General features: G+C 34.3%; 1 protein-coding gene across 7 annotated transcripts in view; it reads left to right on the top strand.

Annotated features, from left to right (window-relative positions):
• LOC122400492 (chloride channel protein 2) overlaps positions 1-13,515 on the top strand; it is a 48,312-nt gene that overhangs the window by 22,181 nt on the left and 12,616 nt on the right. Inside the window, exons 1-2 of one of the 7 annotated variants that reach the window (XM_043401997.1) lie at positions 4,034-4,888; positions 6,931-7,018. The exons of 3 other annotated variants lie outside the window; for them this stretch is intronic. In XM_043401997.1, the coding sequence (XP_043257932.1) occupies positions 4,737-4,888; positions 6,931-7,018 (240 nt within the window). In that variant the 5' untranslated portion in view covers positions 4,034-4,736. Of the gene's footprint in view, positions 1-4,033; positions 4,889-6,727; positions 7,019-12,380; positions 13,501-13,515 lie in introns of those variants that run through there. 3 more of the 7 variants (XR_006259352.1, XM_043401998.1, XM_043402003.1) reach the window with 3 other exon arrangements.

Genomic DNA, 13,515 nt, shown 5'->3' with positions numbered 1-13,515 from the left:
CGTATTAATACTAACTTTCCAAACTTAGCGATTTAAATCTAGTCTTCCTTCGTTTGACTGCAAATTCACATTTTTTGATCAAAAAATACCCAAGTGTAATTAAAAGTCTATAGAAATTTATATTTCTAATTTCTTAACAAAATTTTTTCCTTTTATTCTTTTATTCTAGACTTTTTATTCCAGCAATCTCATATTACAGAAACGATTTTCAAACAGCCTTAGAACCATAAACCTATATTTAAAATATATTTATAATATATTTATAAAAATATAGTATGCTAGAAAGCTCTTCATGGATATTTATTTTCGATTCTAACGTTGAAAACCTATTTTCAATACGACAGCAACCGTTCATAAATATACAATTATTCGTGGTCATTAAAAAAAATTTACAAATATTTGTACAATGTTTACTAGCGTTTCCGTTAGTTTAAAAGGCCACGCAAAAATTTAATAGTACGTATTATTGGGCACTTTGGGAGTCAAAGGGTTAAATGTTGACAAAGAATTGGAAGATTCTAATTTTAAGGTTCAATAATTGCGGCTCGATGTGACGCACAATTTCGCTTTGGCAAATTTACAAAGTCGGTACCCTTTTCGATACATTATCAGGCTATCTCCTCGGGACAAACACACGAATTTACGGCTCGAGGCGTTCGCAATTAACCTATGCGCGATAAATACGAACAATTTGCTTCGGATGCTCCGTTAATCGTTCGTCCATCCGCAGAAACACTTGAGAAAACCGTCGTTTTCGCACCAGAAGGTACGTACCATCTCGAGAAGATCATGTTCTTCCTCGTAGTTGTGTCATTAACACGGTTATTCACGAAATCGTACACGCGAGGTTACTAATTTAATTTCCTCAGAAAATATTATCGCGTTTACCAACGTTGGACAAATTTTATATTTGGTTTCACAAATTTTTATATCTTATCGAAACAAATTTCATTTCACTACAGAAACGGGACCCTACAATTTATCAACATTAAGAAAATGCTGTATTTGGATCTACAAATTGAAGGATTTTTATATTCTCATGAAACACATTTCATTTTTATCACGGAAACAGAACACTGAAATTTTTCAACATTAGGAAAATGCTATACTTGAAACCACAAATTTCATTTTACTCATCTGAAACAGTACAAACTGAGATGTTTCAGCGCTAGGAAAATCTGATATTTGATTCCACAAATATAATGATTTTTATATTTTACGAAAAAACTTATTTTTGTCATAGAAACGGAACACTAAGATTTGTCAATATTAAGAAAATGCTCTCGAAAGAAATTTCATTTTTCCACCTGAAACAGAACTCTGAGACTTTTCAACATTAGGAAAATGTTGTGCTTGGATCCACAAATTTCAGTTTATCCACCTGAAACAGTACAATTTGAAATGTTCCAACGTTAGGAAAATGTTATATTTGGTTCCAAACAATGTAACGATTTTTATATGTCAAGAAACAAATTTATTTTTACCACAGAAACAGATCCTTAAGATTTTGTCGACATTAAGAAAATGTCAAATTTCATTTCTTCAATCTGAAACGGAACACTGAGATGTTTCAACGTTTGGAAAATTTTATATTCATTTATTTATACTCGTTATGTGCAACCAAGAATATTTTGATCGAACAAATGACTGTTATCTTGGAATTTTTGATCGTTTTAGTTATAACAGAGTGCCTCATTATAATAGTAGAAGTGACCGAGGAAAGTGCCATCGATCGGTAACCGGTGTCGAGTAAGACAATCATTCATCAAATTACGTGGTAATTTTGATCAATGATCACTGGTGACTTTGAAGGCAGCTTCCTACGAGCCCTCGTTGAGGGAAGTGGCCAATTGCCGTGTACGGGTACCGTACAGTCGCTACTAGAAATCCTCTCGTCGACTTCTTTGAAACTTCGCGACTCATCGATCGAAAAAGCAAACGGAGAAGCACTTTTCACCAGGGCTCGAAATAAACAACTTGCTACTAAAACAAATTCTATCGAATCTTATATTTCTCATTCAAGAAAATATCAATTTCACTAAAACTTTTATTGGAAAGAATGTTTACAAATTGGTTGGCCATTTTTATGGTACATTATTAAGTACTATAAGTAACAATTGTAATACTAGAATAGTACTATCTGTGCTATTTTTATGTAGTGTTTTTTCCATCAGTTTCAAAATGGTTACTTAACATTCAATTTGATTTCTGTATATAAGGTGCTGAATATTCTTTGATCTTTTTTTGTATATTACGGTGGTACCTAGGCCAACTTTAAAACACGATATTTTTATTTGCTAGGAGGTTTCTCGACCTTGGAAAATCGTCGTAAATTTAATTCGAAATTTTTTGCGATCCTCCACCTCGATAATAAATCGAAATAGGCGTCCTTGGGATCGCCGAGCGTGACATTTATACAACCGCGTCCGTAGAATTCGTGGTCCATCCGAAGTTACGTTTAACCTTCTGCGAGCCTTTGCAACAATTGGGCAATTATTTAATACCGTAATGTCGTGCTTCGATTAAGAATACAGTATTATTCCATAAAATCACGATAAGTTGGAAAATGGGACCGAAGTTGCAAACATCGGAAGTCGTGCAATTATCGGGGTGACTAAATCTAATAAGTTATCCCAATTACCGGCACAGACCTTCCCCCTCCACGCATAGTACGACGAATTAGGTTCTCATGCAATTATTACTAACGTGAATGTTCCAATTTCTGCCTGGTTTTCTGTTTTTCGCATTTTTGTAAATACAATCGAGGACAAAAGTAAATGGACCAATGATGAAAATGGATATCAATATAATTGAATCAATATAGCATCTATCTTACATGTTTAAGCTTTATTTATTATTTATTAAAATACGATTACTGTTTAATTTACAATATACAGGGTGTTCGGCCACACCTGAGAAAAATTTTAATGGATGATTCTAGAGGCCAAAATAAGATGAAAATCAAGGATACTAAATTGCCACACGGTATATTTTCGGTAAAGAATTTTTTTCTCGAAAGTGCCTAGGATTTCGGTGGTATGTTTATTCATCAAAAATGATTGTAATTGACCCCCGCAACCGAAAATAATTTTTCTGTGAATGATTTAAAATTTTTTAATTTAATTTTGTTAATAACTTTTTAACGAAGCATCAATCAACAAATTGATATTCTTGATTTTCGTCTTATTTTTGCCTGTAGAATCTCCCATTAAAATTTTTCCCAGGGGTGACCGAACACCCTGTATATTCGTATCATTGCATCAGTGAAATTTAATATAAATTGCTAATAAGTAGTTGATATTTATGCATTTGTGGGAGATTGAAATCTTCAAAAAACTACAGGATGCATTTAATATGTTGAATTATAAGAAATACTTAAAGCAAAATACGAATTATTATATTCAAGGGCTGAAAAAACATTCAACAAAGTTACCATTTCATTACGTCTATTAGTAAAAATATGAATTTGCATAAAAATCCAAAATCTGCTAATAAGTAACATTTACGAGTTCTACAATTTTAATTATGTAATCTGGCACCTGTCAAATTGATGTGTTCTATAAATCTAAGCATTAAGGCTGGGAATGGTTTGTATAATCTTGTTTGTTTTTTTGCAGACAACAAAAATATATTAGGTCTGTGGTTTTACTCAATTCGTGATTCAAAACCAGAAATGTCTCCATTCTGTAAACATGTTATTTTCCTGGATAGTTAAATACGTTTTTAAAAATCTAATTTCTAAGACTTTGCAAGGTCCACTCAAGTCTAGCAAAGATGGCTGCCTTCGAATTTTTTGCAGGCAACGAAAACATATTAGGTATGTAGTTTTATCCTACTCGTGGTCCGAAACCGGAAGTTTCACCATTATCGAAGCATCTTATTTTCCTGGATAACCAAACACATGGTTACAAAAATCTAATTTTCAAGATTTTGCAGGTTCACTCAAGTCTTGCAAAGATGGCCGCCTTCGAAAGTTTCGCAGGCAACGAAAACATGTTAAGTTTTAGCCTAGTCTGGGGGAGAATTTGAAAGAAATTTCACCTAGATTCGATACGATAGTCGTCGAGAAGCGTCCTCGTCGCGATACCGCGTCAATCACGAGCACCGATATCGCCGGGGAGGAGCGTAAAAGCGCGAGCGCGCAGCAACGCGACGACGACGACGACGTCGAGAACAGTCGGAGCGAGGCTAATGAGACCGTAAATTGGACCAGCCAGGCCCTCCCATCTGAGGTCTGCACGGTGGTTCTCTCTTCTGATTGTCAGTGTGACTCATTGGCTTGGTGTGCGACGTTCCCGTCCCACGATTCAATTGCTTCGAATGCTTTTTTTCCGACAATTTCTGCATCCGCCGCGTAGTGTCAGTGTCAGTGTCACGCAGACCCGACGATTCGAGGAAGTCCAGCCGCGATCTTGCCGATCTCTTCCGGTCTAGCGGAGAGCAAAGAACCGAGAAATGCGATCGATCGTTCCCCGTGCGTCACTAATGGATGCCGTGTCCTGGTTACGTCGACGATCTGTACTTGGAGCGAGTCGACACCTCGTTTTCAAACGCTGTTGAGGCTCTCGAGTTTCGAAGGATTACATTGTACGAAGAATGGTTTCCGCATCGTTACGTAACGCGTCCACGTCGGGGAATTTCGGGCCCGAAATCGCACATTGAGGAATTTTTAACATTTCCGCGTATTTCGTTGTAACCGATTTTGTGGATCGAGGTGTCCCAAATCGAGGATCATCATGGCGAACCAGACGACGAAGAAGGAGCTCCTGAAGGAGACTCTGCATTATCATCATCCAGAGGGCAGCGAGGAGGAAGTGGACAGGGAATGGGAGGAATTCAGCAGGCTGATGACCAAGCTCAGAGAAAACCGGCGGAACAGACCGCACAGGTATCGCCGCCATTTCGGTTTCTTCTTCCGGAGCAAAATGCTTGCGATCAATTATTCGTATATTAGTAGAATTTGGAGTGTTTTTAATAGGGGGGAGTAGGCTGAAACCACATTCCCAATATGTTTTTGTTGCCCGTAAAATGTCGAAGGCAACCATCTTTGCAAGCCTTGGATGGACCTTGCAAAATCTGGAAAATTAGATTTTTATAAACATGTGTTTGGTTATCCAGGAAAATAAGATGTTCCCACACTAGTGAAATTTCCGGTTTTGGGTCACGTATAGGGTAAAACTACATACCTAATATGTTTTTGTTGCCTGTAAAAAATTAGACGGTAGACAAGATTTTACAAAGCATTGTGAGTTTTAAGGGGATGTTCTAATGTGAACTTTTGAAAAAATTGATTTTCTTTAGCATTTTCTTGAAGAATATAATTTGGAAAATATATCTGCAAAACTTTATACCTGAACTCCATATATTAGCGAAGTTATGGTTGTTTGAAGGACGTGATGATTACCATTCTTGTTATAGGGATACAAAACTTTAACACTAGAACTACTAAAGCGGTTAAAATGACTCATTCGCAATTTCTAATAAAAATTATAAAAAATTTAGGCGTCTGGATTTTTAAAAATTTATCGTAATTTTCTATAGGAGAATGAATAAATACTCATTTCCATTGAATAATACATTTCTTCACGTATCTGTCGCTTCAATGTCTTTGGTAAAAATAAATACATTATAATTGTCGGTAGTTCTAATGTTAAAAGCGTTGTTTTTTTAGAAACTGTGTTTACCAGAACGTTGTCGATGATATCTCAAAATCCACTTGACCACTTGACCAATTAAAATTTTATGTGCACATTCAGTACATGAATGACTACATCCTTTATCAGAATGAACCCAAAAATTTTATTTTTATCTTTATTTTGGTCCCCGAAACTTTAAAAAAAAATATGGACAAATCTATATTCAAGCTTCACAGTGTTGCCATTTTTTTAATTATCGACTTTTTTGTTTTCTTTTGTTACCGGCTACAGCTAAACTCACATTACTTAAGAATCGTTTATGTTTTCTCGTTTCAAACAAACAAAATGGTCGGAATCATAGACACCGTGTGACTATCCTTTTTAAAAGCACATCTATGAAGAAATAAACCTTATAAATTTAACTGCCAAAGGTATTATAGTTTATTCGTGAAAAATTTTCCAAAAAAGTTTAAAAAAATGTACTTCACGCTAGAAGACCCCCTTAAGTAGATCTTTCAAAATCTTGACAATTTGATTTTTAAATATGTGTTTGGTTATCCAGAAAAATAACATATTTCATATTTACCTATTTGAAACCTTTTAAAAGTTAGTGTGATTAAAAGATCATTGTTTATTTCAGCGTAAACTAAATAATAATCGTATTTGATTTATTCAAAATCAAACATCACAAATGAATGCATTTTCCTCCCCATCAGCACTATTATAACTCTGATAGGCCCACCTTTGTCGTAGAATATATGGGATCCAACCCTCATTTGATTTAGAATTTTTAGAATTTGAGAATAGCAGGAATGTAGCAGATTTCGTTTCTCTATTCAAAATTTTCAATGATTCAATCCCTAATTCGATTCTTTTATCATATATTAATTTTTATGATCAAATTTAGGAATCTTGTTTATAATATATTCTAATCTATATATTTCTTGTTATATTTATACTTTCTGCATTGTTCGTCAATATGCACTCTTCTTTGTACACTAATGGATTTTACCCCATTTATACGTAACAAATAAATAAATAAATTATCCTACTCTCCCCTCTACATACGATGAACAAGAAAATATATTATGTTTTGGTATAGTTTCTAGTTAAGAAAAATGTAACATCTTTCTACTTACGATTGCTTAAATAGTAAAAAAGAAACACAGAAACAATAAATCGTAAAGTATTCGAATACTTTTATGGAAACATGGCAAAATATCGACGTTGATTATTGAAAAGAAATTAATTCGAATGTTCCAATGCCTCTAATTCGAAAATGTATTTTTGCTAGACCCTCGCAAGCTTTTTATCCGTGTCCTCCACCGAACGCGGACGAGGATCAACAGGATTTCGATCCCTTCGATTATATTAACACTATTGTAAGCGATTTTTATATTTATTGCATCGTGGAATTTCGCTTGCATGAATTGAAATGAAATTCATGTTCAAAACTGTCGAAACTTCTCTGCACGTTGCTACGCTAGCGAATTAGATTCGCTGCTTGCTAATTATTATTACAGATTTTCTTCTTGGATATTGTTATAAACGTATCCAGAAATTCGTGTTTCTCTTTTTCATAATGGGGAATGAAAGTTAGCCAAACTGATTTTCTCTTAGTGAAATTGTAAATTTTATGCTCTGCACGTTTTTATACGAGGATCAGAAAAGTAATACTTACATTGTTAGGTCATTATGTAATCAAAGAAGTATAATTTTCAATATAAAAAATATTCCAAACATATTAAAGGCAGACTCGATAAATTCTCATTATTCTTTCGAATCATTTGAATCGATAGAAATAAACATAAAATTGTGATCGAACCATTTTTAACTCGGGTCTTTTCGTTATTGTTTTGCAATTCCTCATATTGTGAACTATTCTCATAAACGATTGTTCGTCACTTCGTAAAATTCCATTTGGCTACATTTTGGACAGTTTTGCACACAATGCGATAATTTTGAACTTCTTGTTGACACAATGCCGGACGAGGGATTTAAAATTAGTATATCGTCTTCGCCGCTAGTAGACGAATCCCAGACGAAACGTAGGCGGCTGTCAATATTCGCTGCCAATTAACACGCACTTTGTTTTAGCATTTGTTTGTTCCGACCTAAAGGAGTTTCATATTCAGTTTATCCAACACGCATTAATTTCAATTAAAAGCACAAATGGATCGAAACTCATCGAATAATATCAGGGGAAGAAACTTTAAGTACAGTGTAGATAGAAAACAGATTTGGCAAGGAATACAATTTTGTATAGTCAAGGATAAAAGTGAGTGGACAAACAATGAAAATGGATTTATTTATTATTTATTGTATTTCTGTCATTCTGCTTCTCTTCGTAATTGTATAAGATTTTATAAACAAACAAAGATATTTATATTTCTTTAAAATTAAAAAATTAAGAAAATTAAACAATGCGATGAAATTAAGTAACTGAAATATAGGTGCCCCAACGTATGAAAATATAATAAAATTTAACATTTTCTAACGAGTAACTAAAATAATTAATTTTTAGAATATTTTGGATTCTCAAGATTCAAAGTGACTTTCTAAGAAATTTTTATCAAATATGATATAAATAGAAAAATTTTATAATACGATTGTACTTATTTTATAAATACAAAATTTTTGTGAAAAATTACAGTGTTTGAGACTACTGTGCATTAAAAATCAGTTCCGTGCTATAGTATTCGATGAAGTTTAAGGAATCGTTGCTTTGTTCTTCGTTCGATGAGTAATCGTTCAAATAGAAAGCTCTACGGACCTTGAACCGGAGCTTTTCGACCCATTTTCGACAGATTTATCGGCAGAAAGCTAGAAGAGATTTCGCGAACGCTGATGAAATGTCGGATCCGCTGTTTGACGGTCGCGTGTGCGTACGGAGCTACCTTGACACGAAATATGCATCGCAAGATTGCGGTAACCAACTGCAGTCTGAATGCACATCCACGAAATTAGATGTTTACAAGGCGACCGCCTTGACTCGGAATCGTTTCAGTCCGCTTTAGAGACAATCTTCGTTAAAAAAAAGTTCACCCGACTTAACAGGAATACAAATTTTCGCATTTAAAGTGAGGCCCCTTTTGACATTTAACGTGGAAACACTGTAGGCATTTCAATCTCATGAAAATCAGTACAATCATTAAGCTTGTTTTGAAAACAAATTTTAGAATACAGTTCTAAATTAAAATTGTCACATTTAATGTAAAGACCTTTTTCACATTTTACGTGGAAACACTGTACTCACTTAAATCTTGTGAGAATTAGTATGATTATTAAGTTTGTATTGTACAAAAAATTTCAGAATGCATTTCTAAATAAAATTGTCACATTTAATTAAGGTTCTTTTTCTTGTTTAATTTAGAAATATTGTACTTATTTTAATCTTACGAAAATTAATACAATTATTTAAGCTAGTTTTGCAAAATAAAATTTTAGAATATAATTCTAAATAAAATTGTCACATTTAACGTCAGCCCTTTTTCCATATTTACAATCATTTAAGTTTGTAATATAAAAAATTTTAGAATATAAATCTAAATGAAACTGTCACATTTAAAGTAAAGTCCTTTTTCACATTTAATTTAAAAACATTGTATTCATTTTAATCTCACGAAAATTAACACAATAATTAAGTTTGTCTCGTAAAAAAATATTCAAATTTTCAAATATGATTTTAACTTAATACTTAATACTGAAACGAACAAACTTGAAGCTTCATTTGCTAAATCCAATCTCACATTATGGAAAAACTAATTTGTATCTGGCGCCAAATGTGTCAAGTACTTTTTTTTTCTCGCGAGCCTCTACACTGATAGGAATAGAGAATTATTTACAAGAAACTCACGGTGACCGGTACAGTTATGCTCCTCGCTGTACGTTCTGTGCATTCCTGTGCATTTTCAATGATTGGCTGTTCCCGGCGGGATCCTCTCCGCGTGGACGCAAACGCGCAGCAATTCCCTATGTTAATCCTGCAAACGGAAAGTGCACGCCGACTGTTGCAGCGACGCCTTTCTAAGCAATACCTTTATCTGCATCAATGAGCGCTTAAGGACTCGTTACGTTTATCCGACACGCGTGACCAACATGCAAATCTCCTCGCATGACGTACAGACTCGACTTGCAGTTGCACGAATACAAATGCACCGCTTGCGGGTGCAGCGTCTGCAATCTTTCAACGCATCGATTTTCCCTCATTTTCTCAGACACCGTTCAACTCTCCCGTTTTCCCGTTTAGACGATCAAACGACCACCCAATAGAATACTCTATTATCCATTTGATCGGTGAACAAATTTTTCTAAATGAAATCTTGAGGTTTATTGGTTCTGGCAGGGGTCGTCAAATTTTTTTAATTATGGATCTCCTAAAAATCTTGGAAGCCTCTTATATAAGTCCACAAAACTTATGTGTAATAAACAAAAAGAGCTTTTAGTATTTTTATGCATTTATTTTGCAATTTTATATATGATATTTATTAATATAATTTTCGTTAAAGTGGGAATAATGTTTATATTAATTATATATTCTATATTTTGGTTAATTGACCCACCCTAGCACGGATTGACCCCTAATAATGTACCCCCAATAAAATTTATCACTTTGGTGACCCCACACTGGTCTAGAAGGTTATTTTCTTAGCTTTCTTTGGGAATTTTTTTCTTTAAATCGGTAGATTCTATGGTTCTGGGATTTTATACATGTATTTAGCAATGTTTCGCGAGCACGAAGTAATTTTTTCATGTAAAAGTAAAGATTATTATAGAAGCTACGTATTTTTATGTAACTTCTAAAAAAATGCAGCTTTATGGCTGTCGAATGAATTAGAAAGTAAAATTTGAAAAACTCTATTTATTTAAGATTCTGAAAGACAACCTTAAATAATTTTTCTTTTATAAAATTTCAAATATGTCCACTAGAATAGTTTATTAAAAATTATTTTACCTTTCGAAAGTTTGACTTTAAGTTTGAAATTCCCTGGAAAAGAGACAATAATAAATTCCAAAAATATATTCGTAGATTTTATCAATAAGCATATTGCAGCTAAAAGGAAAAATTTGGTCTAGCAAGAAGTCTGAGAGGATAGTAAATTTTATTTTAATCTAAACAGTAGAGTTTCAATGAATATAATATCCGTCCCCAGGGACGACGTTGTTAATTATATCGCAAATTGGTCACACTCGATTACTAAAATTGGGTTAGGGGCTGATTGCCCAGTGGAACGTGGCCGTTGTTGACGTCAAGTCCGTGCACAGGTTCGTTTAGGAGTCGCCAATATTTCAATCTTCATTCGCGAACTCGTTTTGCCACCTTTTCACGGCCTTTCGTCTACATAGCTTCAAAGGTTGGACATCTAAATACTACGAAACGCACCACGGTAATTAATAACGTGAGATCGAATGAAGAGCCAACTGCAAGTCACAGCTCGTTTCTAAGAACTCATTCTCCTAGAAACAGTGTAAAAATTATGAAAGCAACTCAAGAAACAGTGATACAGAAAGGAATAAATAAACAACTTTTGGAGAAATCTTAGTTTTTAAAATTTCTCGATTGATCCGGGCAAAATGAAAATGAACTGAAGAAAAAGATTTCTCCTAGATCTCTTTAATCCTCGAAACAGCGAGCAATTCCAGAAAAACACTTAAATTAAGTCAGAATTTTTCACATAACAATAATAATTCTTTATTTGAAGGATTGATCCTTTGTATACATTTAAAAAAAAAAACTTTAAAGATGGTTTTAATACAGAGTTAATTTGTTTTAAAAGGGTATTGAGGGTAATATGGCGAAAATAAATCCAATTGTTCACAAAAGTTATTTACATGAATTGTAGTGTAATTTACATAATTATAGTATCGTGAGAATATAATAATAATAAAATTAATAAATAAAATTATAATAAACCCTACTAAATCTTTGATTATTCAAATTATTAATAAATAATAGAGAAAATGTATTTGTGATTTTTATTTGTGATTTTTAGAAATGATGTATCACTCAACTATACAAAGATAAAAACTCAGAGCATGTTATTTGTATTTTATATACAAAAATGAAATTACAGATAGTGTATTAGAATATGCAAAATATGGTATCAATTTGGTAATCCTTTTCAATATTATTTGCCAAACAATATTGATTAGTGACAATAATATTTTTGCAAATAAATTGTTGTTTCTCAGCCATAATGTTATCCAAAATTTTTGTAACTACACTTTGAATGTTAATTGGCCTATCATTTTCAACATTAAATGGATCTTCGTACCTTCTATTCATAAGAAAAAATATTCTAATTTATCGACATAATCGACAAAATTCTTAATATTACAATGAGATTGATTAGGATTTCTTGGCTTTGGAGTGGACAGTATGTAACTATCCGCGGAATAATAACTCGAGAGGCAAATTCTCGGGCTATTCCCGGATCATACCCGCAATCAAAGTGCTTTCTAAATATTCGAGGCAATCTCTGCAGGCTTAGAATAAGCTACGGAATCAAACAAAAGCCATCTCATTGTGAAAAAAAAATTCCATACCGGTGTCCTATGGGCTAGTCGAACGTTAGAAGATGTTTAATGGGCAATAAACAATAGAGCCACAGCGTCGTCGATCGGCGGGCGAGCATCGCTAAAAATAAGGATTTTAACCGTTGCCAAATTTCAACAAATATCGCGGCTGAATTTTGAATCGGAGGCTGCGGGAACAGCGTCGTTCAGTTGTCGTTCGTCCGCAAATTCGCGTGTACGCTCTCTTTTTTGGGGGTTCCGTTAAAATCCGAAACTTGCTCCAGAAGAACTTTTTCGAACCTCGTCGACGTCGAAAACACGGTGTTTTTCGGTGTTCAGGATTTCAACTAGTGGCTCTATAAAGTCCCCAATTCTTCAAATAGATCCACAGAATAGAAAAGAAGACGTAGGAGATGATAAAGGTCTTTTTAGAGGATAAAAACTATTTACTTTAGAAATCTGGAAATTCTGACAAAATTGCTCTAAAGAGACATCTCCAACTTCTGAAGACTGTGTGTGATGGATGCTTCTCACCAGCTCAGGAAAGCCCAACTGTAACAAGAAATTTAACAGTAGAATCTAGAAAAACAATTCTACAGTCTGTTGATAATTACCTGTCAATGCAACAACTAAATATGAAGAACAAACAAATTTCGATAGAACCTGAAAACTTTGGGGATTGAGTGGTCTCTATCTGTTGATCTCTGGATTGGGAAGTGTATACCTAAAATTTATAACAAGTTATCATTAAAAACATTATAACAATCGATTCCAGAGAGTATTGTAGCTACCAAGTTGTCATCTCGAATCTAGAAGTTCGCAAAGGTTGAAGCGTATCGGTGTAGCTCTATTTGTTGATGTCTGTCGCGTGACAAGAGCATTCTGCTAGTCGCTAGAAAGAGGAAACAATAGAAACACGATAGATGATTCACAGGTGACTTGTTGATCGCTGCCAAAAATATCGAATCCCGAGGTTTGCCAAAAGGTGACGTAGCAGAGGAATGTTAACGCGCAGCAGTAATTAGTCAATCATCAGAGGGCGGATCGGGATCTAGAGATCTAGCCTTCAGAGACGAGAGAAGAGCTCGTACGATCGCGGTTTGGGACGATTCATTTGATCGAGTCGACCTAGTGGATGAAAATGTGCAATCGGCTGAGAGTACACTGCGAAGCGTTTTTGTACTCCAGTAATGCCGCGTCCGTGACTTAATCAATCCAACGATCGAGGAACTTGGTGCACCCTCTGCTAGGGGATCGTCGGTAGGGGCTAAGAAGGATCTTCGATCCAGATTTCATGCCGGCTTTCGTCCTGAACAGAACTTATTTCGTCTGCAATGATGAGTATCCTGTGAGTTCAGAAATC

The sequence above is a fragment of the Colletes gigas genome, unplaced genomic scaffold (genome assembly GCF_013123115.1).
Source record: "Colletes gigas isolate AHSC1104 unplaced genomic scaffold, ASM1312311v1 Colletes_gigas_Sc00018, whole genome shotgun sequence".
In the NCBI taxonomy this organism is placed as follows: Eukaryota; Metazoa; Arthropoda; class Insecta; order Hymenoptera; family Colletidae; genus Colletes; species Colletes gigas.
The sequence above is the reverse complement of the archived record's forward strand: the minus strand, read 5'-3'. Positions and strand labels throughout refer to the sequence as shown.